Below are 25,586 nucleotides of genomic sequence, written 5' to 3' on the forward strand. Positions count from 1 at the left end.
AATCTATTTGATTAGGCAACAAATCTATTTGATTAGGCAAAAAATCTAATTGAATAATCCATACCAATAAGCACATTTTGAATCAACTCTTATCATTATAAGATAAAGATAGATTGTGATGTTGTCCTAATCTTTGCAACGGAAAACATCTTGGGATTGATTGGTATTGGTATATGTAGGTACACAATCTAATTTTTTTAAAAATATTTTTTGGTTTTACTCTCAGCTGAGATTTTACATAGATCATAAGAACAGAACATACCAAGTGTAGATTGCTATGTACAATCTGTGCAGCTTTTTAGGTGTACAATCTATGTACATATGTGTAAGATGTATACAGCTATTCACCTGGGTATATTGAAAGACACTTATTATTTTTGTTGATGGGAATATGTTGCTAGGATCACAAGACGTAGGGTTTAGAAATGATATCCCGTATGTAACATTTTTCTAAAAAACTACGCTAGCTAAGTTGCTACAGTATTTGTTAAGGAATTGGTACAAAAAGTTGGCACATAGCCACTGTCAAGAAAAAAAAGCTTCGGTCAAATTATTACAATTTCGCTAACGTGCATCATCATATTTGATTTTTTTAATATGAACAGCATGACAGCTGACAGCATGACAGCTGTTTTGCCTAGCAAAAGCATTGTTAAATTGTCTGTCTCCATATAAACTTTAAAAAATACCGATGTGTACCTACTGTGTTCATTAAATTACGATTTTTTACTCGTGAACAACAAACCCTTTATTTTTCCGCCAGCAATTTGTCAAATCATTACAATAAAATAATTCAAATAAATTAATTTTATTTAAGTATCACTTTTAATTCTTATGAAGTGTAGGTACATCACATTGTAAATCAAAAACATTTTCACTTAGGTACTTACGAAGTTTTGATCTTAACTGACAACATGACATTGTTTTAAATGAACGCAACAAAAAAAAACAACAAAAACCTACATGTATAGTTTTGCATTGCGTAGGTACAGTGTATGTTTTTTTCAGCGACTGGTGTCATAAATATACATTTACCATATTACTTAATTAATATCGTCCCTCAAAATATTAATATTGAAACCTATGAAACTGCTTAGTGCTGTTTAAAGCCAATGAATCCACCCAGATTTCACCGTTTATCTCATGTTTTTTAAGTTTTATAAATTTGGCACATTATGGCAAGCGATCGCTCAAAACGTTTTTGCAAACTTGACATAATATACAAAAAATCAAGGACGAAAATACTGGATCAAATTTGTTCCCAACCATCTACAGCCAGTGAGACTCACAACATATCATCCCCTATTGGAAGTGGCGAAGATGGGGAGAGGTAGGTGGGGAAGGAGGGGTATTAAACCAGGCTTAAGCCATTTAAAGCAACGTTTAAATTCTGAATGTTAGTCTTACACCGGGGCAATACTGTATACTGTATAGGTGTATAGTATCTTCCACTATAGTATGTACCGCCAAAATACTATATATATTTTAAATAAATAAGTTGTGCAATAAAACAAACTTAATCTTAACGTGATCTTCGAATTTGAGGTCAATATCTACGTAAAGTTGATGTAAAGGCTAACATTTCAAAACAGATTCACTTGTTTATAAAGATTACCTCTTCAAATTCAAAATTGAACTAAATCAGATTCCTTGGAGCCTTCACCATAGCACTAGTATATCACATTGCTCATTTGTTAGATAGCATTTAGTTTGTTATATTACAATATTTATTTCGGCCAGACAACAATATTAGTTATATTGAATACGAATACCACCTTCGTCTTACGATGGCGTTTTCTGTGGTCAAGTTAGAGAATTTTCTCTAGCTGCTTTAGAATTCATTTTTAAAAGATCTTAGTCGTCGTAAACTTAATACGTTGACGTGGTTATTTTACGAATATTTGAGTAGTTTTTGATTATTATTGCCAGATATAGCAAGTACTTAAGTGACATTTCTTTTCGACGTATTGAAAAAATATCTTTGGTTTTTAACTCACACGGAATTGATCATGTATCTAAACACCCCAAAAACAAACAATAAAAATGTATCTAATTTTCCACATTTAAAACAAAATTTTAATCAATTTCATCATTTCCACAGCTTTGCTAAATGATCCATCCAATATTGATAATTATTGACGGGAGATTATGTAAATTATGATAATATGATAGATATAAGATATTTGATCCATTAATTCTTTGCAAATTGCAAATGCATCATATTTTTATTCCTTCCTCTTAACGCAGGTTGGAGTACGCAACGGGCGCAAGTTGCTTAGTTTCATAAGTACTTACTGCCCAAGTATAGCAATACGATGTTATTATTCATTAAATTGCCTATTCAAGTGCCTCAATGCTTTTGCGTAGCACTAGTTGCTTGAATAGTCAAGTGAATTGCAACCTAGTTGAGTTAATACTTCTCGTGAAAATTACAAGCCTGCACTTCACTCCGGGAGTGTCCTTACTTAGAGAGAATAACAAGCAGATTCAGATTACAACACTCGCATTATTTTCCGTGTCGCACTGCCTTCATTTACCTTGAGGGGTATAGCTCACAATGTCATGCAAAATGAAGAATTAATTATGGTGTATCTATAGGAAAATAAGGCTTTAGTGTCGTTTCGCTAACTGTGCTACTTTACGACTTAGATTCCGGTTGAAACAAATTACTCGATCAACAAAATGTATATTTATGAAATTAAACCTACCTGGTACGTTTCTTGTACGTTATTTTAAGATGATGCAAAAAAATCTTCACAGCTGGATATAATAGAATAAGTTATTTAATATAATTTGTGATTTTGTTTTTTTTTACAAGTTTCAACTTTTTGTTTCTTTTTTTATGTAGATCGCCATCGAGGTGAGATTACGCAAAAGTAGCGGTAGTAAGCCAAGGTGTTTATTTCTTGTAAATCTAATAACTTCATGTTGAAATGTATCATCTTTGAGATGCTGTGATAGCTGAATTTATACGGAGAAAAAGTTTTGACGCCTGGCAGATGTGAAACATCGAAATTTATTTTCATTGGAGGCAGTAAAAATAAAGTAAACTAGCCTTTAAATTTTTAAAATATGCACAAATACATAAATTCAAAATTCAAAATTTGGTCATTATCTACAACAGATCCACTGCCAATTTTAGTTAGAATGGAAGCAAATATACGCACAGAGTTTTGGCGGCCGTGCGGAAAGAGCCGACGAGTCACGAAGCTGACCGAAGCGTAAGAGCGTCATCTCGTCTTCCCCACACTTTATATGCAAGACCCGAGCTGTTAACGAAACATGACAATAATATTGTCAACCCTGCATATTTAGGACGCGTTTGGCTCCCAACCGTACCTTCTTACCCCGGTACCGTAGTGATCGTGAGTTAATCTGATCACTTTCCATTGCGATACCAATAGAACGAACATGCTTCTAAATGTTTCCTGTGCTTCTACAATAGTCAGAAAACTAGTCAGAGGGTGATTATCAAACTTAAAATGACCCTGGCAATTACTATTACAATTAGCTTTAATATCAGCAACTACTTTTTTGTAAGGTTTATAGAAAAGGAACTAAGAGCTGTTTTTTAATGAGCCTCTAAGCCTTGGTACGACACTGACAACCACTCGATATATATTATTAATTCAAACTACCTACCTACAAGGTTAACGAACCAAGGCGATGAGAATATCGAACCGTGACAATTGTAATTTTTGATAAGTAGAACGTTTTGAAAGAGAAAAATTTGACCCTGTTTTTTTTAGCAAAGAAAACACAAAATATCGAAACATGAATTTTTTTAGACAAAGGTATACTTTGACTACTGCGCTACATAGACTTGCATGTATCGCAGTTCTACTTTGAACACTTGTGGATCAATGGCTTGGGGAATACCCTCCGATTTCTCCTGCACACAGAGATGTTAATGGACTAAAATACAAACATCAATTATTAAATTGGACACGTGTACCAAAAGCTATAAGCTGTGAATTGTGTGTATTATTTAGGTACAGTTTGACAAATAAAAGCAAAGAAAATTTAGTGTGCAATCTTTTTTTTTCAAAGAAAACTAATGTAACATTGTAAGAACTTTGCGGTAGGTACTTATTTTCCGAAAAGAGACGATTATACATCATCTTATAAGGTAATTTAATTCGATGATCTTTTTTTAACTATATGTACTTATATGGAATACTTGCACGGACATAAAACATAATAATTACCCGTATAAATATTTAAAATGTTCATAAATATCTATTAGGTGCTTATTATAGGTAAAGAAAAAACATATTTTTAGATAATTATTACCACGCAATGTAATTATGAAAAACTTCACGGAATGCGAATTTAATTTGAACGAAGCGATTGAAACAATCGTAAATATATAATGTTGATTCAGGTGAAAAACTAGTTATTGAACTTCATAACACATTCAAGATTTTGTCCACAAATCTCAGCTCACAATATGAGGTGATCATTAGTAGTTTTTCGCTTTATCTCAAAGAAATAAAATGTATGTTCTTCAATACCATATGCAAATTACGGTTCATTCGCAACAACAACTTTTTAAAGACGTATCAGTAAAAAAATTTTTTTGCTGGTTTTGTTATTTATTTTGACAGTTTGAGGCCACACATCCAACGGATGAGATTTTTAAAACTAGTTGAAACGAATTATTTAACATACTTAAGTTCATATTTGGCCGAAGGCTATCTTTTCGCATGTGTATTACATTGTTGTAGCTTGCTGAAATGCCGATTTGAGACTGCCAAGCGGCCTGGAGCAGACTTTCTAACTTTCTCAAAAGTAAATAAACATGTCAATTGAATTTAATACAAAGTAGCTAAGTACCTGCCAATACATACACATAGCTAGGTAGTATTTTACCTGGTACGATACACGCAAAACACCTTGAACGAAATCAAGTTTACGACGCCATTGTGATCGGCGTGATTTTAAATTAAGATACATGATTTGCGGAAGTATCGCACAGTACGGTAAGGTAATTCAGTGGGAACTTTGCTTTGTATCAATATTACAATATCAGCTACCTCACTACTTATACAATAATAATTGAGCCCGCTCCTAAACATAACACGTGGTGGTATATACGAAGGCTAAACATCAATAAATAATTAATCGATTTAGAGTTCAAGGTTCTTTACTTTTATGCACTGACCTTACGTATAAATAAATTTGAATTTTATTATATTTAGATTTGCAAGGTTATTAAGAAATTAATGCGGAGCAATATCATGAAAGATAACTTGGAATAGATTTTAAGTATTAACAATTAATAAAGAATGAAGATGTTCTTTATCACGTGCCGGCACTGATTTTCCTTTAGTTTTACTAAGTTAAATTATACTTCAGATACACCCCCGATTTGTGGTTTTTTAAAAAGAAAGAAACTCAAAAAGAAATGGTTTAGTTTAGAAGGGAATTCATAACTGGATACTATTAAACATTGAAATAATTTTAATGACGATTATGGATTATGGGGAAACTTGAAGTTGCAAAATATTATCTCAATTTGACATTTTCTGAGCGTGTTGTTAGTTTACAATGTGTTGTACGTTTTTGAAATAAATTGACTGCCTTAGTTTTTCCAAGACACAATCTGGTAAATGCATCCCTTAGCGAATCGGTTTAAAATAGAACAAATCACTTTGTCAGACCAATTCACTTCCATCAGGGTGAATTCATGTTCTCGTGTTCGAGGCTATCCGTGCCAATAAAATTAAGGAATCAAGTGGGATTTAGCTGAGATTCTAAGAGAGTGAGTCCCCGTTAAGATAGTTGCGCTGATGGAGCGGATGGAGAAGCCTTCAAGCCTGGAACCGAACCTTAAGGCACTAGACCTTGCAGTGACTGACGTTGTATAGTATCGTTTTATTGTTTCTTCAATGCAATGCTGCACAGCAATAACGATACTGAAATCCTTTCAGGATTAGTGCTGCCTGTACAAGGAGAACACTAAAATTCCTACTGACCTTGTGATAAGTTATAGTTGTAAGAAAATTGACTGATTAGTCAATTGAAACTTCTGGATCATCTATATGTGTAGGTGTACATATATAAGATAAGGATCAACTTTTGGTAACACACCATTTTTTTGGAAACTTTAAACAGTGTAAAAATTGCACAGAACAACATAACTGTCGGTTATTTTTGAAATGCGTGCTTTTCCCATAATTCGTGGCTCGACTCGCGGAAATTCTGTTCTGTTTATACGCAGCCTTACGAGCTTCAGATTCCTCTGAGTCATCGGATGAAGCTGATATTATCGTACCAGGTATTTATATTTCACCAAATAATTTTGCTGATGAGCGAAACGTCTTTATTAAAGGTTCAACAAAAAAAGTTGTAAACGGTAACCGAAAAGGATTTTTTAAACAAATAATGAATGTTGCAGAAAATAAATGCAATGTTTTGTGTTCCTCTCGAGAGAAAAAGAAAATACTTGAAAATTTCAGAAAATAAATGCAATGTTTTGTGTTCCTCTCGAGAGAAAAAGAAAATACTTGAAAATTTCAGCAAAACACCTGCACCTGCACAGAATCAAAAATGAGTAAATGAAACAGGATAAAAATTCTAGCAAACTAAGAACTAACAAATAAACAAAAAATAACAAACGAAAAACTAAAAATAAAACTATGTGAAGTACAATCAAAACGTGAATTTTTGGAAAAAAAATTTAATAACCCTAACCCTAAAATGAACTTAGAAAGGGGTGTAAGGAGAATTTATGAAACGAATATGAATGGTTGAAGAAGCCGGGTACGCCCGAGGAGCATGGCATGTTCAAGTGATCCAAATACTTGGTGTCGGGCCATGTAAAGAGATAATAGAATAGTACGTATGTATGTATGTAACAAAGACAATTTTTGCGCTATTGAGAATGTAATTATTAATTATTAAATTAATATTTTTTTTTTTGATAAATTAATGTTTTTAAGACAAGATTTTATTTATGCATAGCACAAAGGATAACAATTATTTTTATAAGCAATAATTGTTCGCCTGAAACACTCATCCACATTGAAAAAAACTCCTGACAAAAAATACATGAGTCAATTCAATACACGGGTTCGAGTCCCGTTGGCGTCATGTATTTTTTATCAGGAGATTTTTTCAATGTGGATGAGTGTTTCAGGCGAACAATTATTGCTTATAAAAATAATTGTTATCCTTTGTGCTATGCATAAATAAAATCTTGTCTTAAAAACATTAATTTATCAAAAAAAATAATAATTAATATTTGACAAGATCAAGTATTTCACCTAAAAATGTAGACAATTTGTCTCAACGCCATCTAGTGAGAGAGTTAGCACTTACAATGCCTTTCTCATATAAAATAAAGTTGGTTGTTCTCAGGTGAAAAAAATGTAACAAGCAGTAATTGTTGAATGAAACACTAGCATATATTGAATAATTTCGCGGGTAAGAGATAAGCCTCCATAGCTCAGTGGTCAGAGCTTTCGACCGGAAATCGAATGGACACGGGTTCGAGTCCCGTTGGCGTCATGTATTTTTTATCAGGAGATTTTTTCAATGTGGATGAGTGTTTCAGGCGAACAATTATTGCTTATAAAAATAATTATTAAATTGGTAACCAACGAACAACCTTCAAAACACGTCACTGCAAAATGTTTTAAAATGATATTATATTTTAACCACTTGGAAAAAAATATCTAAACATGCCATGGATACTTCAATTAGAGAAGTTATTTGTAATCCGATGTATGAAAAAATCAAATATGAAAATTGGTCTGTGGTACGAACGGTTCCTCAACCTAAAACTGTTTGTGGTTTGAAAAGCTTCACGATTCCGATGCATTTGAAACCGTGAATATCTGCTTAAATTAGTTGAATATGAAACTGAAACATAATTCCGCAACACAACTCAACGCACGCTCCTAACTTTACCATGCCAGTTGGAATTTGTTAAATATGCAAATTTGATTTCTTCTGTGAGGATCTCGGCAGGGGAGAGAAGAAGGAGATGGAAAAGAAAAAGTTTGGAAACCTGATATCTAATTAAATAAGAGGGTTAATACCGGTAAATTTCAAATGGATGCATTTTTGCGCTTTGATTCAATACGATAATATTAGTCACATTTTACTTATTGTTTTTTGATTTAAAAGCGGGTAATCTTAAGAATTAAAGAAAAAACATCACGACTCCAATACAAAATAAATTGCTGCTTAAAATATTTGTACTATATTATTATTTATAGAGCGGAGACGGTTTACATGTAGTTCCCGTGAACACTGTGCTATATCCTACATTAACTCATTCTTTTAACAGTCACCGGGTTCCATTTATAAAGTCCACAAGGGTTGTCGTTCGATATGAGGCCATGTTTTCTGGTTCCACAATGTGTCTTTCCAAGTCTTATCTCTGCTTTTTTGGACTCTTCTGTTGTCGGTCCTACAAGGTACCAAGGAGGAGTGGAGATGATAAATGAGGCCTCGTTCGTCGTGGGGCCTTAATGGAACCAAGGAAGAGTGGAGAGGAGGAATGAGGCCCTCATCAATAGTGGGGTCTTCAGGGAAACAAGGGGAGTGGACTCTTCCGCTGTGAGCCGGTTGAAATATTCCCTAATTAATACTAACTATAACAATAAAAATATACAGGTATTCAAGTTAGAAGGTCAATATTATTAAAAAAAAATTTTTAAAAGTGGACTACTGTTCTTCATTGAATTTTATTTTAAGTTTGTAATATTTATGTATCTACCTTACGATAAAAACATAAGTAGTTCAACGTTTTATTAATTTCGTAACGCCTTAGTTCACTTTTTGAGAGATCGCAGTCGGACATGCAATCTGATGCCTGCTTTACAGATAAGATTATTATGTTCTTGTAAATCTGCTCCCATACTGAATTTGAAAAAAATACAAACTAACAAATATAGTAAAATTTATATTGATAAGCGAACTGCAATCAAATATCATGATGTGTTTGAACCAGTTACCAAAATCACAATATAATTTAGGTCAAATTTATATTGATAAGCGAACTGCAATCAAATGTATACGATAAAGACTGTTCAAGGGATATTTAAAATCTCTTTAGCTCGTGATAGAAATCAATGGCTGAAAAATATTTCATTAAGTGCTCACATAACTTTGCGCTGGAAACCGAGTAAATTTTAAAAATTATTGTAAAGGTTATATGAAGAAAATGTAATTAAATTGGTGATTTCACATGGTTATTAAATTTTCAACTCTAGGAAATTTTATTTTTCTTTAGTATTAACATTATTTTTTATCGGTATAAATGGACTACCGATTAAAACTATGGCGCCTACTTTACGACATAGTAACCTCACCAAAAATTATCCTTATAAAAAAAGAGAATCTTATAAAATAATGCAGTAGTTATAGTCTGACGGAGGGTTTTTGTTAATTCAAAAATTTTAAACAGGAAAAAAAAATATTAGTGATTAATAATTTATAAAAAAAATAAAGAATAACGATTTAGAGCACGCAGTGGTATGTGAAACCTTAAGCTTAAGTAATCATAGCAGTGCAAATTTCTTGACGTCGGAGCGCACAATTCAATAAAAAATTTCGCTTCAGACGAATAAAGTTTTAATAGGATAAAATACATTTCTGTTAACAGATATTACAAAGATTCATAGCTCATGATGGAAACTACATGCTGAAACCTGTTTCATTTAACTACTAATAAAAGCAGTCCAAGCTTCTTGAGGCCGGTGCTCTATAATAGTGTAGAGAATTTGAGCTTATAGATAATGGACTGTAAACGAACGCGGTCTATATGAACATTTAAAAAAATATATTTTTCATATAAATACTGCACAAGAATCCCAACTGATCTCATAAATTTAGAGTCAGTGAGTCTATGACATCCAATGAAAAAACAAACTTCAAACAATTTAAGGCGGTGCACTACGTCGTGTAATATTTTAAATTGAGCCGCTATCAATAACAACCCTTACGTAGATGGCGATAAGGTTTAAATTTGCGCTTAACACCATCCTCCTGTTTTGATTTATGCAAGAAAAAAACATGGCCAAAAAGTGCTTTTTATTTCATTTTATAAATAACTTAATTTTCCACATTATACAATAAAATCATAACCGAAAATGGGTTCGTAAGAAGGAGATTTTGAACGTCAAAGCAGTTTTCATTGGCGTTATACGATATTTTTTTCTGGGCTTATAAGCCTTCTTTTTATAAAAAGACTTATCTAAAAAATACTCGATAATTTCAAAGGCCAAGATGTGTTTTACTCGTAGTATTTAATGAAAGCATCTGAAACATTTCTAGGCGACCAAATTTTCAAACCAAAAACACATGATTTTGCATTACGTATGGCATCGCCTTAAGCAATATCGGTCAACTACTTTTCCAGTTTTGCGAGCATTTTGAAATTGAAATTAGTATTTAACTCAACCATTTTGAATGCATTTTATAATTTACGACATTGTCTTGACACAGATAGCCTTCCATGCAGGGAAGATAAAATTATTGGTTGTATATATTTTTGGATAAGAAATCTGACCTAAAAATTTTTTTTTTCGTTGAAATTTTTTTAGTTCCCGACAACAGCGCCACCAATCGGGTCCAAAACTATCTTATATTACAAGCTGGAACCAACCATACAAAATTTCATTGAAATCGGTCAGGCGGTTTGGAGATTAGTGTGTACTAACACAGTGACGTATTCGAATGCAATCGGTGTATAACTTTTGGAGATATAAGATTTTGAACAAACAATCATTTACATTTTTATTTTTATATTTTATTTTGAAGTGCATCGTACATCTTTTTTAAAATTAACCAGTCTCTCTAATCACTGTCAACAAAAAAATCAATTATTAAAAGGCAAATATTTTATAAATACTTTCATAGCTTCCACAAATCCGACAATTTAAATATCCTATTATTTGTCACGGGTCTGCGCTATTTTATAATAAGAACAAAAAAAAAATTATAGACTTTTTTTTCTGTCAGCGATTCTGCATTTATTGTTAACACAGTTTTATGGTACATACAGGGTTAAAATCGCTTCAAAAAATTTCATCCATTTTAGTATGCAGGACCCCGGTGTCACGTCTATAGTCGACGTGTAAAAAAAAATATTCGTGATTTGGATTCATGCACCTTCCTATTTATATGATAGCTGGGCGTACTGTACAAGGCCCGCAGATACTTTAATAGTACACAACTGCTGACCCTGTACAAATCGCAAGTGCGCCCTACTGTCGAATTTGGCAGCCATCTCTGGTCCGGAGCCCCTAAATACCTGAAAAAAACCCTTGACTCTGTGCAAAAACGGGCGGTCCGTTTGATAGATTCCCCAATCTTAACAAACGGACTGCAACCTTTAGAGCACAGGCGTCAGGTAGGTATGCTGTCCTTGTTCTATCGGTATTACAATGGAAGATGCTCTGAGGAACTAGCGTCATTGATCCCTTCGGCACCGGTGCGTAGTCGGGATACACGCCAAACGCGCGCCCAACATTTGTACACGGTTGACATTTGTCACGTGAGAACGGGTCGCTTCTACGATTCGTTCTTAAGTTCAACAGCTCGGCTGTGGAACGAACTGCCGGCCTCTGTGTTTCCTCCCTCCTACAACATGGGACTCTTCAAGACCCATGTTCACTCCTTCCTCTCCGCAAAAAGACCCTCCACACAGCATCCCCAAAGATGACATAGGCCCTGAGGGAAATTATTTTCTTCAGGGCCTCCTGTGTGGAGTATAAATTTCTCACCATAAATTTCTGTATTTAATATATTGTTTCTTTGCAAAAAAGCCTAAAGTAATTTACTTATATTTTTTACCATTAAAATAGAACTTTAAAGCTTCATAGCTCATTAGGGAAAGTATAAAGATTTAAAGACTAGATAAATCTAACCGATAAGCCAGGGGTAGTGTCAGAAAGATGTAATGGGAATAGAGTTTGTTCGGGCAACCCGAGTGAAGATTGTCATGAAGATAGTCAACGTTTCATAGGTAAGGGAACTCAACGCAGAAGAAGCACAAATCTGTACAAATAATCTTTGCTTATTCATGAAGTAATATATAGGTACATATTATATACGTATACAGGTCAGTTTCCTGATTTTGTGTCAAACGTAACGATTTTCTGCAATAGTTAAGATTCATGATACATTCTGATTCGCTGACGTGTTCTGGGTGGAGTTGAAAACCAAATTAAATTAAACCATACCGATTTGGCTTCATCACAAAGTAATCAAAAATACTAATTTTGGCTGTGTGTCTGTCTGTAACTCCGATTTAATGAACTCTAGAACTTGGATTTGCTTTGAATTAAAGTGTCATTTTTTAAAATTTAAATCTATTTTGTGAAGAATAATTATTATTCAGTCAAGCGATTAAGTTAGTAAAGCATATTTTTTGTAAATTACTACAGTGAAAATTCATTATAAAAATAGTTGATGGTGTATTGGTGAGAATTTAGTTGCCTTCCTTACCTTGAAATATTTGTTTTAGTAAAATATTTTAAATAAAATTAAATTTGTTTATTTTTAATACCGTAAAATTCACGGGTCTATTTCTAATACGTACATTTTTTCAGAGTCAATTTTGTTTCAACCTTATCTCATCAGTGTGTTTTTGAGATGTTTTTAGAATGCTTTTTAGCATTGTTTGAATAATATCACAATCAAGAGAAAAGTTTTAAGACGGGTTATATCACAGAATTTGAAAAATTTATCAAATGTCAAAATTTAAATTCAAGTTCTTTTATTATTTCATGGTCCGGTTGTTTTATATCAATTGGATAGTAACAGAACTTAAATATTCAAATTTGATAGATTGCCCGTCCTTAATAATCTATTATCATTTTCAAACAATTTTTGATTTAAAAATGGAATCTCTAGATTCTAATCATTTATTGTGAAGAGCCTGATAATATAAAGACAATGCAATTTTTACCATACATGGGTTGAACAGATTTCTCCGAGTGTTGTTCTTATTTTGGTAAAATATGCAAACGGTTCCCAAAAAAAATTTAATTTCAATTTTAAGAATTTAACACTGACTTAACCGATTTTCGTGTTTTTATAATTTTTTTTTGATGAACGTGATATATATATGTATACCATTTTGTTTGAAATATCACATAAATACTTCAGAAAGTCCTAAAAAAATGTTATTTTTCGCCCCCTAGGTCTCTGTGCCAGACGATTTATAATTGGATTTTTCATATACCTACATAGTTTTAATCAAAATAAAAAGTATTTTTTGCATAAACATATCATTTACTGTCAATATAACCCTGGAGAGAATAATATATACAGAAAATAAGTTTTCCTAAATAACTTCGGGTTTGTTTATTTACAAGATTTGATTCCTACCTATCAATCCCTTACTGTCAATGAAGATGCAATATTTTCTCTGGCTCCGGTCAAATAAACTCTTTTTAGAAATGATTTAAGTAAATGTAAAATAAGTGTGTTGAAAAAAAATACTAAAAATACATTATTTGAAAAAAAAAATTTTTTTTTTAATCAATTCACATCAGTAATTCAAGAGTTTGTAATTAATTGATTTGAAACTCAATTAGATGGTTTACTTCATCTGTGACTGAATTTTTTAGTATTTTAAGGCGATGAACTACGTCGTGTTATATTTTAAATTGAGCCGCTATCAATAACAACCCTTACGTAGATGGCGATAAGGTTTAAATTCCCGCTTAACACCATCCGCCTGTTTTGATTTATGCAAGAAAAAAACATGGCCAAAAAGTGCCTTTTATTGTATTTTGTGGATGTTCAGGCATAAATATTTAAATTTTTTTTGATTTTTTTATAAATAACTTAATTTGCCACATTATACAGCAAAATCATAACCGAAAATGGGTTCGTAAGTAGGAGATTTTGATCTTTAAAGCAGTTTTCATAGGCCTTATACATTATTTTTTTCTGGGCTTATAAAAAGATTTATCTAAAAAATACTCGATTATTTCAAAGGTCAAGATGTATTCTACTCGCAGTATTTAATTAAAGCATCTGAAACATTTCAAGGCAACCAAATTTTCAAACTAAAAACACATGATTTTGCATGACTACGTATGGCATCGCCTTAACCTATTTCAGCAGATATGCTGAAACAGGCCAAGCTGTAATGCGTGTAGCGTAATGCATTACAATACAAAATACTTCAGAATGGATAGCAAGGTAGCCCGGAAAGCATCGATGGATTTAATAGTGAGATTGTCCGGAAAACTATCGTATCCTTGCAACAGTCCGAGTATTCCGGAAAACAGAGGTAGGCTAAAGGATAGCTTAACTTCATTAATGTAACATGTTAGGAGGAAGCTACAAGCCAAAAATGTGTATATTCTTGGTATACCTTATATTGTAGGTAATAAGGATTAAAATCGCTTGACAAACGGAGTCTAGAAACGTTCGTTTTCAAGCACAAAACTGGTTTTTATTTATTTTGTAAATAATTTTACAAGAGAGCAAAAAAGTTAATCAAGAGAAACTGTTACAGATAATCTTAGAAAAAACACTGTATTTTTTTAAAGTTGTTTCCTTTATGCGTTCATACATATCTATTGAAAAAAAAATTTTACTAGTTTACATTTATATTTTTATTTGTATTCTACTCAAGCGAAACGATATGAAAACCTTCAATTTATCTAAAGCATATTTTTTGGTATTCATAATGTACACCAATTCGTTATAAAGATTTATCAAAATAGTGATTTGGCACTAAGCTTCGCCTTAAGTGAGTGTAGTCAAAGGATTAGTGATTAAAAAAACTCATAATGTGAGACACAATTAAATTAAATTAAATTCGCAATTAAATATCAAGCCAGATTACATACAGCTCATACAGATACATACATGTTGTCCAACAAGTAGGATCTTACTTTCTTTGATTCCGTCCACACAACGCCACTAGCAAAATGGCAAAATAAAGGGTATGTGCTTTCCTATAATGTTTAAGTATTCATTAACTTACTTGTAAGTTAGGGATTGGGTTGCGTTGGGTTGGTTATTTATTGAACTCTGTATAAAGCCGGAAGGTTTTAATGGTGATGGCCAATTTTCTGATTCTTCCCTGAGCTCAATAATTTTGAGTTACTCAATATTACACCGTGGTTCCATTCAAGGCCAATGAATTAACATCTTGATTTCCTAAACATAAAATCCTCAATTACTGAAGGGTCCTGATTAAAACTCGATAATCTCTGATTAAAGTAAGTCAGGTGAGTCTCTTAACACTCATAAGTGAGACGAATAAATTAATCACTGATAATATTTTATTCTTTGATTGAAGTATGATTGATCAAATATATAACTAGGGGAAATTGAAAACAATTGATTGGATAGTGGATTAATTGAATTAAAAAAAAATTCTCACGGCTTATCATGATTACTAATGATCACTAATACATAGAGGAGATTAATAATACGAATATCGGTATATATTATGTTCTGTAGGTACATTTGTACCGATTTGTCGAACTCAGAAAGCCAAAGTCCACTAATTTGCTAATAGCAACGGGTATCAACAAATATCGAGTATCAACTCCTAATTACCATTTACCGCCTTAGAACCGTGCTGAAATCTGTGATTTTGTCATTCCATGCCATCTTACTAATATGAAAATTTATTAAAAATCTGTTTTTTCTGTTAAAAATGGGACTGCGGGCCTAAAACGAATGAATTGAAAGAGTTCCTAATAAAGTATCAGCCAAAAGCAAATGTTTTGAGATGACGGAGGAACACAGGTTAAATACTAATATCGATACTGACACCCTTATATTGTGGCATTTCGTCATGATATCAGGAGAAGAACACTTGTTCTCGATACATTCTGAATTCTGTCACTTTCTTAACATGATCAATTTCTCCGAGCAAAAATAAGTATGGCTGATTTATTGAAATCCTGTTAAAAACGTGATGTCCAGGCATTTCCCAAAAAAATATTACTAAATTCAGAATATATCGGATCACATGTAGAAGCAGCTGCGCTTATCCTGAAACGTATAATAACGAAATGCGACAATGTTTAAATTTTAATGAACACGTGTTCCGACATCTTCTTAATACATGTTGTTTTATGAGCATGTAGGAACTTTACTGATAGTTTGTTAGGAAATCTGTCAATTCATTCGTTAAAGGCCTGCAGTCCCGTTTTTAACAGGCATAAAAATAATGTGACCAGATTTTTGATAAAATATTAATATTTTGTATCAGTAAGTTTTCTACTCTGCTTTAATAAGCACATTGACTCTAAAACCAGATATGGGTTTGAATTCCGAAGTGGACAAATATGTTGACAATTAAAACACGGTACATATGTGTGCAATTTGCTTACACGAAATCTGCTTCAATCAACTCAAATATGTTTTTAATAAAAAAGTCATTTTCAAAATTGAAACTGATTGTTTGAAGAATTCAGACAAGTGATAAAATGCCTAACTTTAGTTTAATATTTTTAACAGAAAATTATTTTGATGGCCATTTTCAAAATTGTAATTGATTTGTCGAGAATTCAGTCTTTCCAGAAGATTTCCACTCGCCAGCGTTTGTTTAAATTTAGCAAAAGAACAATCATTATCACTCTTCTAAGAAAAAAAAATGAATAGACAGGTTATTCTCAACCTTCAACGTTCTCCTTTATTCTTTTAATAATTCTTAGTATTTCCTATTCTAGTTTTTTTTCAGTTCCTAAAAATTTCCACTGGCTCATATTTAAACGGCTATACATTTTTTTAATTAACATCAAACAATACCAGATTGTTTGATGTTAATTAAAACCTGAATAACCTGATTAATTATAACCTGAAAATATTTGAAAAACTCCTACCGGTGGTACCGTTATAAGTGAAAATGTTTGCTTGCTCGATGATGGAGGAATTAACTAGTAAAGGAATTGAACCCAAGACCTAGATTTATCTACTATCGACCAAGCCTCAGCGAAAATAGTTTGAATAAAATTAATAATTATTGACAGGTCGGTGGTTGAGTTGACATCGCGTTTTGGTCTCACCCAGGCATAGTTCTAAATAGGCTAAGTTCACCATCACGAGCAACATTTTCCGCTTACTGTGGTGGTAGTAGGAGATTTTCAAATATTGTCAGGTCATTCGTAACCCTGAAATATTTGTCTTTAAAAAATATATATACATAATACTCTATTTATTTTATATCAAGGTGCCCGACCATCTGAAAGTAGTTAGATGATAGCATCCCTAATTTAGGGTATGTTGTAAAGCTGCAGGTAGGAGAATGGTTGTCTTTTAGTAGGGTGACGCCGAGAGTTTCTTCTTCTGTAGAACGCGTAGCATATATGACTCAATATTGTATTGTTTATATCTCATTCATTGAGAAACAAAAAATAATTTAATATTTCTGCCTTTCGCACGGCGAGATTGTACCTACGACCTCCCGATTCGTAGTCGAGAGCCGAAAGTTAAAACCCATTGTTAAAAGTGTTCATTGTTTCAATATGTTTCACAATAATTATGATTATCTTAAATATTTAATTGTTTTACCTGACCAAGCAACATATTTTATATAACATATTGAAAATATAATTATTGTTCTGAAACGTGGTACAAACCTTAACAAGTCAGAGGGAAAATTAATAATTTGGGTTAAGCTTGATTGGGATATTTGTTGCTAAAAATGTGTTAAATGAAATTGCAGGACAGCAGGTAAGACAAATATCCGCGACTTCAACTCAATTCAAATAGAAATCATCAAAATCGCATTAATTTAAAATAACATCGCAATTTATCATGTTAGTAGTATTTTTCGCTCAAAATGTAGAATATTATGGCCTAGAACTAAAAGTAAGAAAGCTTTTTTTTTTGCAACTATGAGTTTAGACTGTAAGATTTATTTTTAAATGTACGCAGGTACTTTTATTATGAAAGAAGGGAACTTCATACATAACCCCAAACGAGATTCGTAATTTAAAAATGTCAGTTTCGTACAGACTGACCCCATCGCACGTGTGTCACTCTCAATTAGCAAGTTAGTTGACAAATACTTGAAAATTGATGGTAAGACCCGAATTCATTATTATAGCAACAACTGATTTCAGAAATTTGATTTTGTCCTTTTGACTACTCAATTAATTTAATTGTTGAAGACAATATTAGCAACTCCCAAACGAATAATTGAAACAGAAAAATCAGAAAAAGATACGGTCACACCTATTACTCGGTCCTGGGTTCGAGTCGTCCTAGATGTTTTTCTGTTCCAAATATTCGTTAATGAATTGCTAATATGGTCTTCAACAATTAAACATTACAATTTGAGGTTTTATTCATTAAGTTATTCCAAATAACTTAAGTAACTGTTGGCTAGCTTGGAACGGCACACGTGCGTTGTGCGGCGCATCTGTACGCAGCTGTTGATATTTAATAATCGATTTTGATATAAGTAAGTATTTTCGATACTTTTAAAATTCGGCCAAAGTACGTACCTAAAACAACAATATACTATACTATAATACACACTATTGTATTCTAATACCCAAAGCAGTACTACAATGATTTGTTAATATTTAAAACAACTATTTAAAAGAAGTGTTACTGAAGCACTACTGAAGTTTGTCAACAATATAGTATTGTAGGTGAATTATAACATTGTTTTAGATATTAAACACATAAGAAAAATTGTGTAAGTTTTTAAATAATATTAAAATTGTCAATATTTTTGCGATTGTCGAAAAAGTGTAGAATTCAATGTTATGTTGGGGTGTGCCAACTTATTTTCAGATAGAGACATGATGATTGATGGAAAATCGCACATTTGTTCCTCACATACTATTTAGTATTGTGGTGACAAAACACTTCCGTGACGCTTAGAAAATGTACGCGCGTATGATTTTTTTCTTGATGACGTAGATACTAATTTAATGACAATGTTATGCTGTTGACATCTACATAGGTTCAGACATTATCATTAAAAGCATTTTACATTCCAAAATGTATTTGAAAAATATGGTTTATGATAAATTACTATTTTAAAAGTCCTTCTAGACGGAGTTGATGTTTCGCTTGACGGTTATTTCGCTTTAAAAGGGCAGCTTAATAATTGTTACGCCACGTATTTAACATGATAGAATAAATGTAATAGTTACATAAATGTTTTATTATATTATGTATTACTTATCTCGTTGTATTAATCGTCATTTGATTGATCATATATATATTTGTGTTTAAATTTTTTGATTGTTTTGGAATTTTTATTTACTTGTGTGCAAATTATGACTGAGTAGATTTTAGTAATTGTCTATACCTATTTGTGTATTAACTGAGTTTTTATAACTGGATTATTCTTCTGTAAGTGAGAACCTTTGTAAAAACCCAGTACAAATAAATAAAATGAAGTATGCATAGTTAAGTCAAAATTATTATGATTATGGAGACGAGCGGTAAAAATGTATGATGTAAATAGCTTAAATTTTTAAATACCTACCTAACACACCTAACTATTGTGTTTCAAAACAGCTATAAAAATTTAAGCTATTTACATCATACATTTTTAATAAGTCACTGAGCAAAATAAAATTATTGCTCGCACTTGCATTTGACTGCACAACCATCCAAGAACCGCATAACAAATAACTTGTTATTTCCTTGAATGGTTTGCGTGTTATTTTTTGTATTACAAGGAAAAGTTCAATTAACCGCTAGCTGAGTTCATTCCAATATGCAAATAGAAATAGAAAGATACATATATCCTAATACAATTGTCATACATATATTATTTTAAATATATATTATACCTAATAACACATTTTCGTAATATATGTTTAAATTTGTTTATATTTTCTTCTAATTATATTTTCTCTGGTAATTCGCAAAATATCTTCATTTATCATTGCATCAACATTCAGTTTATTAATTTAAATAAAATAAAAAGTAAAATGAGAACATATATATTAGATACATTATTTTAGCGCACTCTAAAACAATGTACTTATGTAGTAAGGATAAATTACAAAATGGAAGAAATTGTTTTTAATAATATTAAAATATGTGGTTAATGTAAAGTAAATAAAAATGTATAAGTTTCAGATATAATTGCACGTTCTCGAAGCAGATCGATAAATTCACATACATTTAAAAAAAAATGAAGTATTTCATAAAAAATAATTGGGCTATGTATGTAAAAAAAAATTGTATGGGAAAAGGGAAAAAAATTTATATCAATTTTTTTAGTTTTTATGTAAAGTCAACAGAATATTTGTATTAATTATTAATAAAATCAAAAGTTTACGCTTTGGTTTAAATAAATTAAAATCGCTGTTAAGGGCAAAATGAGATGTAAGAATATTCAACTTTAAACATATAAAAATTAAAAGCTTTTATTTAATCATTTATATAAACTTACCCCTCCTATTCCATTTCCACTCGCTTGGGTCAGCTCGGTTTTGTCCATCTTGACCACGTGTGGCGCCTCAAGAATCACAAAAGCACAAACAAACACAATAAAGTACGAACTTAATATTTAAGTAAAAGTTTTCGCGACTTGCAGGTAAGTCGGTGTGTGGGGTCGGTGGGTCCGCGGGTCGCACAACACCTCTGGCCGGAGCGAACGCAGCGACTGATAGAACTCGCGGACCGACGGCGGAGGGCGCTGTTAGCTGTGGAGAAGACGGCCTATAAACCGACGCCGAGAGCGCCGCGGTGCACCGTGAAAACTCAGGGAAATCCCCGTCTATATCGTTCATTCACTCACGCATTGGATTTTAACGCACCTTCCAATCAGAAATTTTCCATAAATTTTTCATAAGTGGTAGCATTATATTTTTATATAGTACACACATTATTATTTTATCATTGAAGACAATATTAGTGACTCTCGAATGAAAATTTGAAACATAAAAATAAGCAAAAATTTCAGTCGCATCTGAGAATTGAACCAATAACCCATTGCCGGGGCTTTGATCTACCTAGCTGGCTCTATTTATAGTTAAAAATCCCTAAAAAAATTTAAGAATTAAACCAAGGACCTGAATGATAAACTAATGTTTGAGAGATATGGTTTTTACGCATAGCACAAGAAAAATAATAAGTAATATATCTATGAATCCCCGGTAGCTTATCATAATATTTTTTTTGTATTTGCTCCTACTTAGTGCTAGTTTAGCGTTACTAGCCTTACTTAAGCTGCTCTTAGATACGTTAATATAGCTTAGCGTTACTTTCTGTACCTATTTATATTTGGTAGTTTCTGTTATTTTTTATACTTTAAAGACATATACTTTTCAGATTTTATACTTCATACTTGTTACTTTATACTTTGTTCATGTTGAACTTCTATGAGAAAAAAAGTACAAAAAATCCTCTGTTTACAGGGACGAGGGTCTAACCACCCCCCTTAATGGGGAGGTTGACGGTGTAGTTGGGTCAAATTTCAAAAGTGCAAAAATTGATATATCTATTTGCAGATATTTCTCAACCTTCCTCTTTATCTACATTCGTCCCTCATCTTCAGCCTCACAAAATATCCCAAACAGGGTTGCCATGATCCTACTGGCAGTAGTCCTTATTGTTTCATACGAAAACATGCTTTTACTCATGCAAATTTTAGAAATTTTACTGCTACTCTTCCTTTGTTGTCAGGTTAGCTACCATCAAGGCAATCTTCACCTTGCACACTCTTTCCAGAAAACTTATAATTTATTTATATATAAAATGGTTATACACCTATATATCACGAAGGAGATTACACATTTGAGGTACATAAAGGGTCTTAGGGAGGTAGGTTTACTATTTTGTGATATTCACCAAAATATAGTAGCTAAACTACTAGTTCTAGTAAGTTGTGTTGAAAATGGCGATGATCAATGCAGGCACAGCCGTTAGAGAGCACGTCCACCTCATACGGTGTCTTCGCGGCTGAGGCTGCAAATAAGCGGCCTAGGATGGTGGACACGGTCAGTATCCTGGAGCGAAATCCACTAGCTTCCTCCAGGGAGGATACAAGGAACGTTGAGTCTGCTGTCAGAGATTCGAAAACGTAAAAAAAAGAGAAGACAAAATACAGTCGGTATGAACACAAATGATATTTTGGATCTCGCGGATGCTGTACTCGCGGAGCTGGCTCTTTACAAGGGGAAGTATGAGGGTATCAAAGAGGCCCTACGTGTTTAAGGCATTGTCTAGGATGATGTGGCGGAGTTGACACTGCTAACGACATGTCCTGGTTGGGCAGAATAAGGAAAACCCCCTGAACCAGCGATAATATGCTGGAGTGGCTAGCCCATCATCCAAGTCATCGGGTACGGTTACAATTGACGGTATCCCAAGAAAGGTTGGTACCATTCAGCCAACTATCATCTTCTAACCCGAGATAACTGATGGCTGAACGTCAGAGGATACAAAAAACTGATAATATCAAAACTCAGGCCTTAGCTTTAAAACCATTCGTTTGAAGAGTGTCTAAAGAGTGGGTGTCCTCGTGCAGACGTCATCCCCTGCAGGCTTGGAAAAAATTAAATAAGCACCGGTGAAATTTTCTGAAGATCTGGCACGTCACGCAGCGGGGAGGCTAGTTTGGGGAGACCCTTTGACCTCTCTAGCTGGTCTCTCGACCCTTCGCCTTGTGTTGCAGTGGGAGGGATGTACTGATTTTCCTAACCAACCCTCATACTTTGTCCTTCCTAGAACTTCCACTCTTTCTTTTCTTCCTCCCTCCAAAACGACACTACACACAGCATCCCAAAAGATGAGACAGGCCATTAGGGAAATTATTTTCCTCAGGGCCTCCTGTGTAAAAAAATGCAAAAAAATAATCTTTGTAATTTTTACAGTCTGCACCGTAAACATCGAATTTGAAATGTCATCCTAAATCAATAGGCTTATTGTAAGTCCGTAGTACCAGATTTTGAAAAAATTGCACTTCTGATTTGGAAAACTTGAATGGTATACTTGTAGGCAAAACAAGAAAACATTCCGTTGAACTTCCCTGGTACACCACACTTTAAATACTTCCTGTGTTTTGATAAAGTACTTTAGTATGAAGAAAAATATTTATTTGAGTTAAAAAAACACAACCACAATTTTTCAGTTTATGGCCATTAACTATTCCAATTTGATGTTTCAATAAAAACAGTAATTATTTGATGTTCTTAATTACTTAACTGGAATTTAATATGGATATTTTGAAATGCCACCCTAAAATCTTTACGATGACATAAACGGCAACTAGAAATTTATTGTTATTTACCAACATTCTGAATTAAAAACATATAAAAAAATATGATAGTTACTGTCACGTCTAATTGGCATAATATCAATTCTTTTCCGAAAATTAAAGAATAATACCTATGTTAACACGTTATCAGGTGGAGATCTTCACATCTGCCTTTATAATAGAAAAAGTGTCCAAAACGTTAAATAAATAAGCAAGAAGAGAAACACTGTATAATAAACAAAAAAATAATCAACTTTAAATTAAAAAAATTATACTTAATCATAAAATATTTTTATATAAATTATTAACAAAACTTTCCATGTGTAGCCATATTTATATACTATCGCATTTGTACCTTCCTTGAAAACTTTTGGACAATCAATTAGGGTTTAGTAAAAGCCATTACACTACACAGGCCTTTTGAATTAAATTTTGAAAAGTTTGCAAAAATGTAGGCATTTATCTCGACCTCTCAAAAGCATTCGAAAAAGATGATTGTAAATCATAATCTTCTTCTATTCAAACTTTAAAATATAGGCTTTGAGAGATTTTGAATATCATTATTATTGTTAGATTAAACTTCGTGAATTTTTCTTCGTCCTCTAACTTCTGTCTATTTATTCGGCTTGTATATTTTAAAATAATATTTTTTGATAATTTGTATGGCACCATTTTAGTGAAAAATTACCTCAAGGGCGCTCTACAGATATTTAATAAATTTATACAATGTTGTATCTTATTTCTAAACATATATAAAACTATTATCAGCCTATGGCTACCAGATTGCATTCGTCATTTTACCAATGAAAATATTATTAATTATTTAATTCTGGGATGTACAGGACTACACTTACCTGGGAGGTCATTTAACATTAACACTATTTATTGTTTATTAGAGAAATTGAGGTACAGTTCTTACACGGAGGACATAATTGGAACGCATATATTATGAAATTAATGAACACATGAAATATAATTTTTACAATGTCCACATTGATTTTACATACATTTTTATTTATTGTTGTAAACTGTAAGAAATATACACCAACTAAAAGCTTTAACCTTTGTACTTGATCCTTTAATTTGCACAGTAAAGATTTTTTGAATGGTAGTGCACAGGTCCATGATGAAGAAACATGATTGAATTAGAACGAAAAGAAAACATAAAAATATAAAACATTTTATGGTCGAATTTCGGAAAACTTCTAAGAGTACCTTTAAGATAACCAGTGTACAAATTTATATAAAAGGTTTTTATCGGTATGAATTTATTGCACGTTAAAATATTTTAAATGGAAATACTATTTTTCCCTTATCTCATGAATAAAATAATGATTTAGTATTTTGCACAATGTTTACAACAAATGTAGGAACGTGTGATTACTAATAGTGGATAATAAAAGAAACATAAAAAAATATATTTTCTTAAAATTTTTTTGCATTCGTTTACGTTTGTAACGACGCATAAATCAAAAAAACAGAACTGAAATGTTTCCAACAAATTATTTAGTTTTTAGACCAATTTTAATAATTCACACTTGGATCTTAACGATACTACATAATATTTTTACATCACAACCATAGATAATGGAAAAAAGATAGATGGACCACAAAACCATTTACGTATAGCACTGCGTGAACAATGTGTGTCGTCAACATCGTTACCTGATACGAATGTATTCATATCTACGCACAGCGGCGCCTCGCCTTTGTTTCGACCTATACATCAAACGATCGACTTTCATTGGCTTCACCGTTTTAACAGTCCGTCATAGCTCGGCAACAGCTTGCACACTTTCATGTTTCCATTATTTATGATCTCAGCAAACTGCGTACGCACCATAATAACATCGTAGAACGTCCTTCACCAAGAGGAAAATCTCAGGTAAAAAGATAATTTAATGAGGAAACAATAACGTGCTAATTATGATGAATCAGTAATTCATGAAAACATAAAAGTACTTCCTGAGTTATCACCACATTTTACAAGGTTAGTTTTAGTTTATGTGTTACAATTATTTAGCCTTCCGAAGATATTATATACCACAGAAATAGTCGGCGTTACGCATAATGCAGCAAAGCGAATAAAATAATTTATTGTTTTTTATTACGGGAAAAACATGTAGTTTTTAGCATTTTTCGTAAAACATACGTTTTTTTCTTTTCTCGCGATAAATATATAATTATAACAAATATAGAAATAACCTTATTAATCGCGTGAAAAAAGGTATTTCTAAAGAACCAACAAATATTCAATTTTGAAAAGACCAATCGCTAAATCTTCAGTTACCTCCAAACTTTTTGGGGCACATAAAAGTGTAAATTAGGCACATAAAAATTTACTTGATGATCTGACCAACTCTCCCTTTGCCGCTCATCGCTTTCGAAGTTTTAATTGTTTGTTTACTGTGTACTTTTT

General features: G+C 32.4%; 1 protein-coding gene across 2 annotated transcripts in view; it reads right to left on the bottom strand.

Annotated features, from left to right (window-relative positions):
* Positions 1-20,556, bottom strand: part of LOC149412245 (proton-coupled amino acid transporter-like protein acs) — an 80,258-nt gene extending 59,702 nt beyond the window's left edge. For both annotated transcript variants that reach the window (XR_016304563.1, XM_089645759.1), the window contains exon 1: positions 20,360-20,556. Coding sequence is in view for 1 of the 2 variants with exons in the window: in XM_089645759.1 (XP_089501885.1) it covers positions 20,360-20,407 (48 nt within the window). In the remaining variant the exon portion in view is untranslated. The remainder of the gene's footprint in view (positions 1-20,359) is intronic.
* Between the last annotated feature and the right edge of the window lie 5,030 nt (positions 20,557-25,586).

This window comes from Hesperophylax consimilis, chromosome 23, assembly GCF_061612785.1.
Source record: "Hesperophylax consimilis isolate HC1 chromosome 23, BYU_Hcon_1.0, whole genome shotgun sequence".
NCBI classification, from domain to species: domain Eukaryota; kingdom Metazoa; phylum Arthropoda; class Insecta; order Trichoptera; family Limnephilidae; genus Hesperophylax; species Hesperophylax consimilis.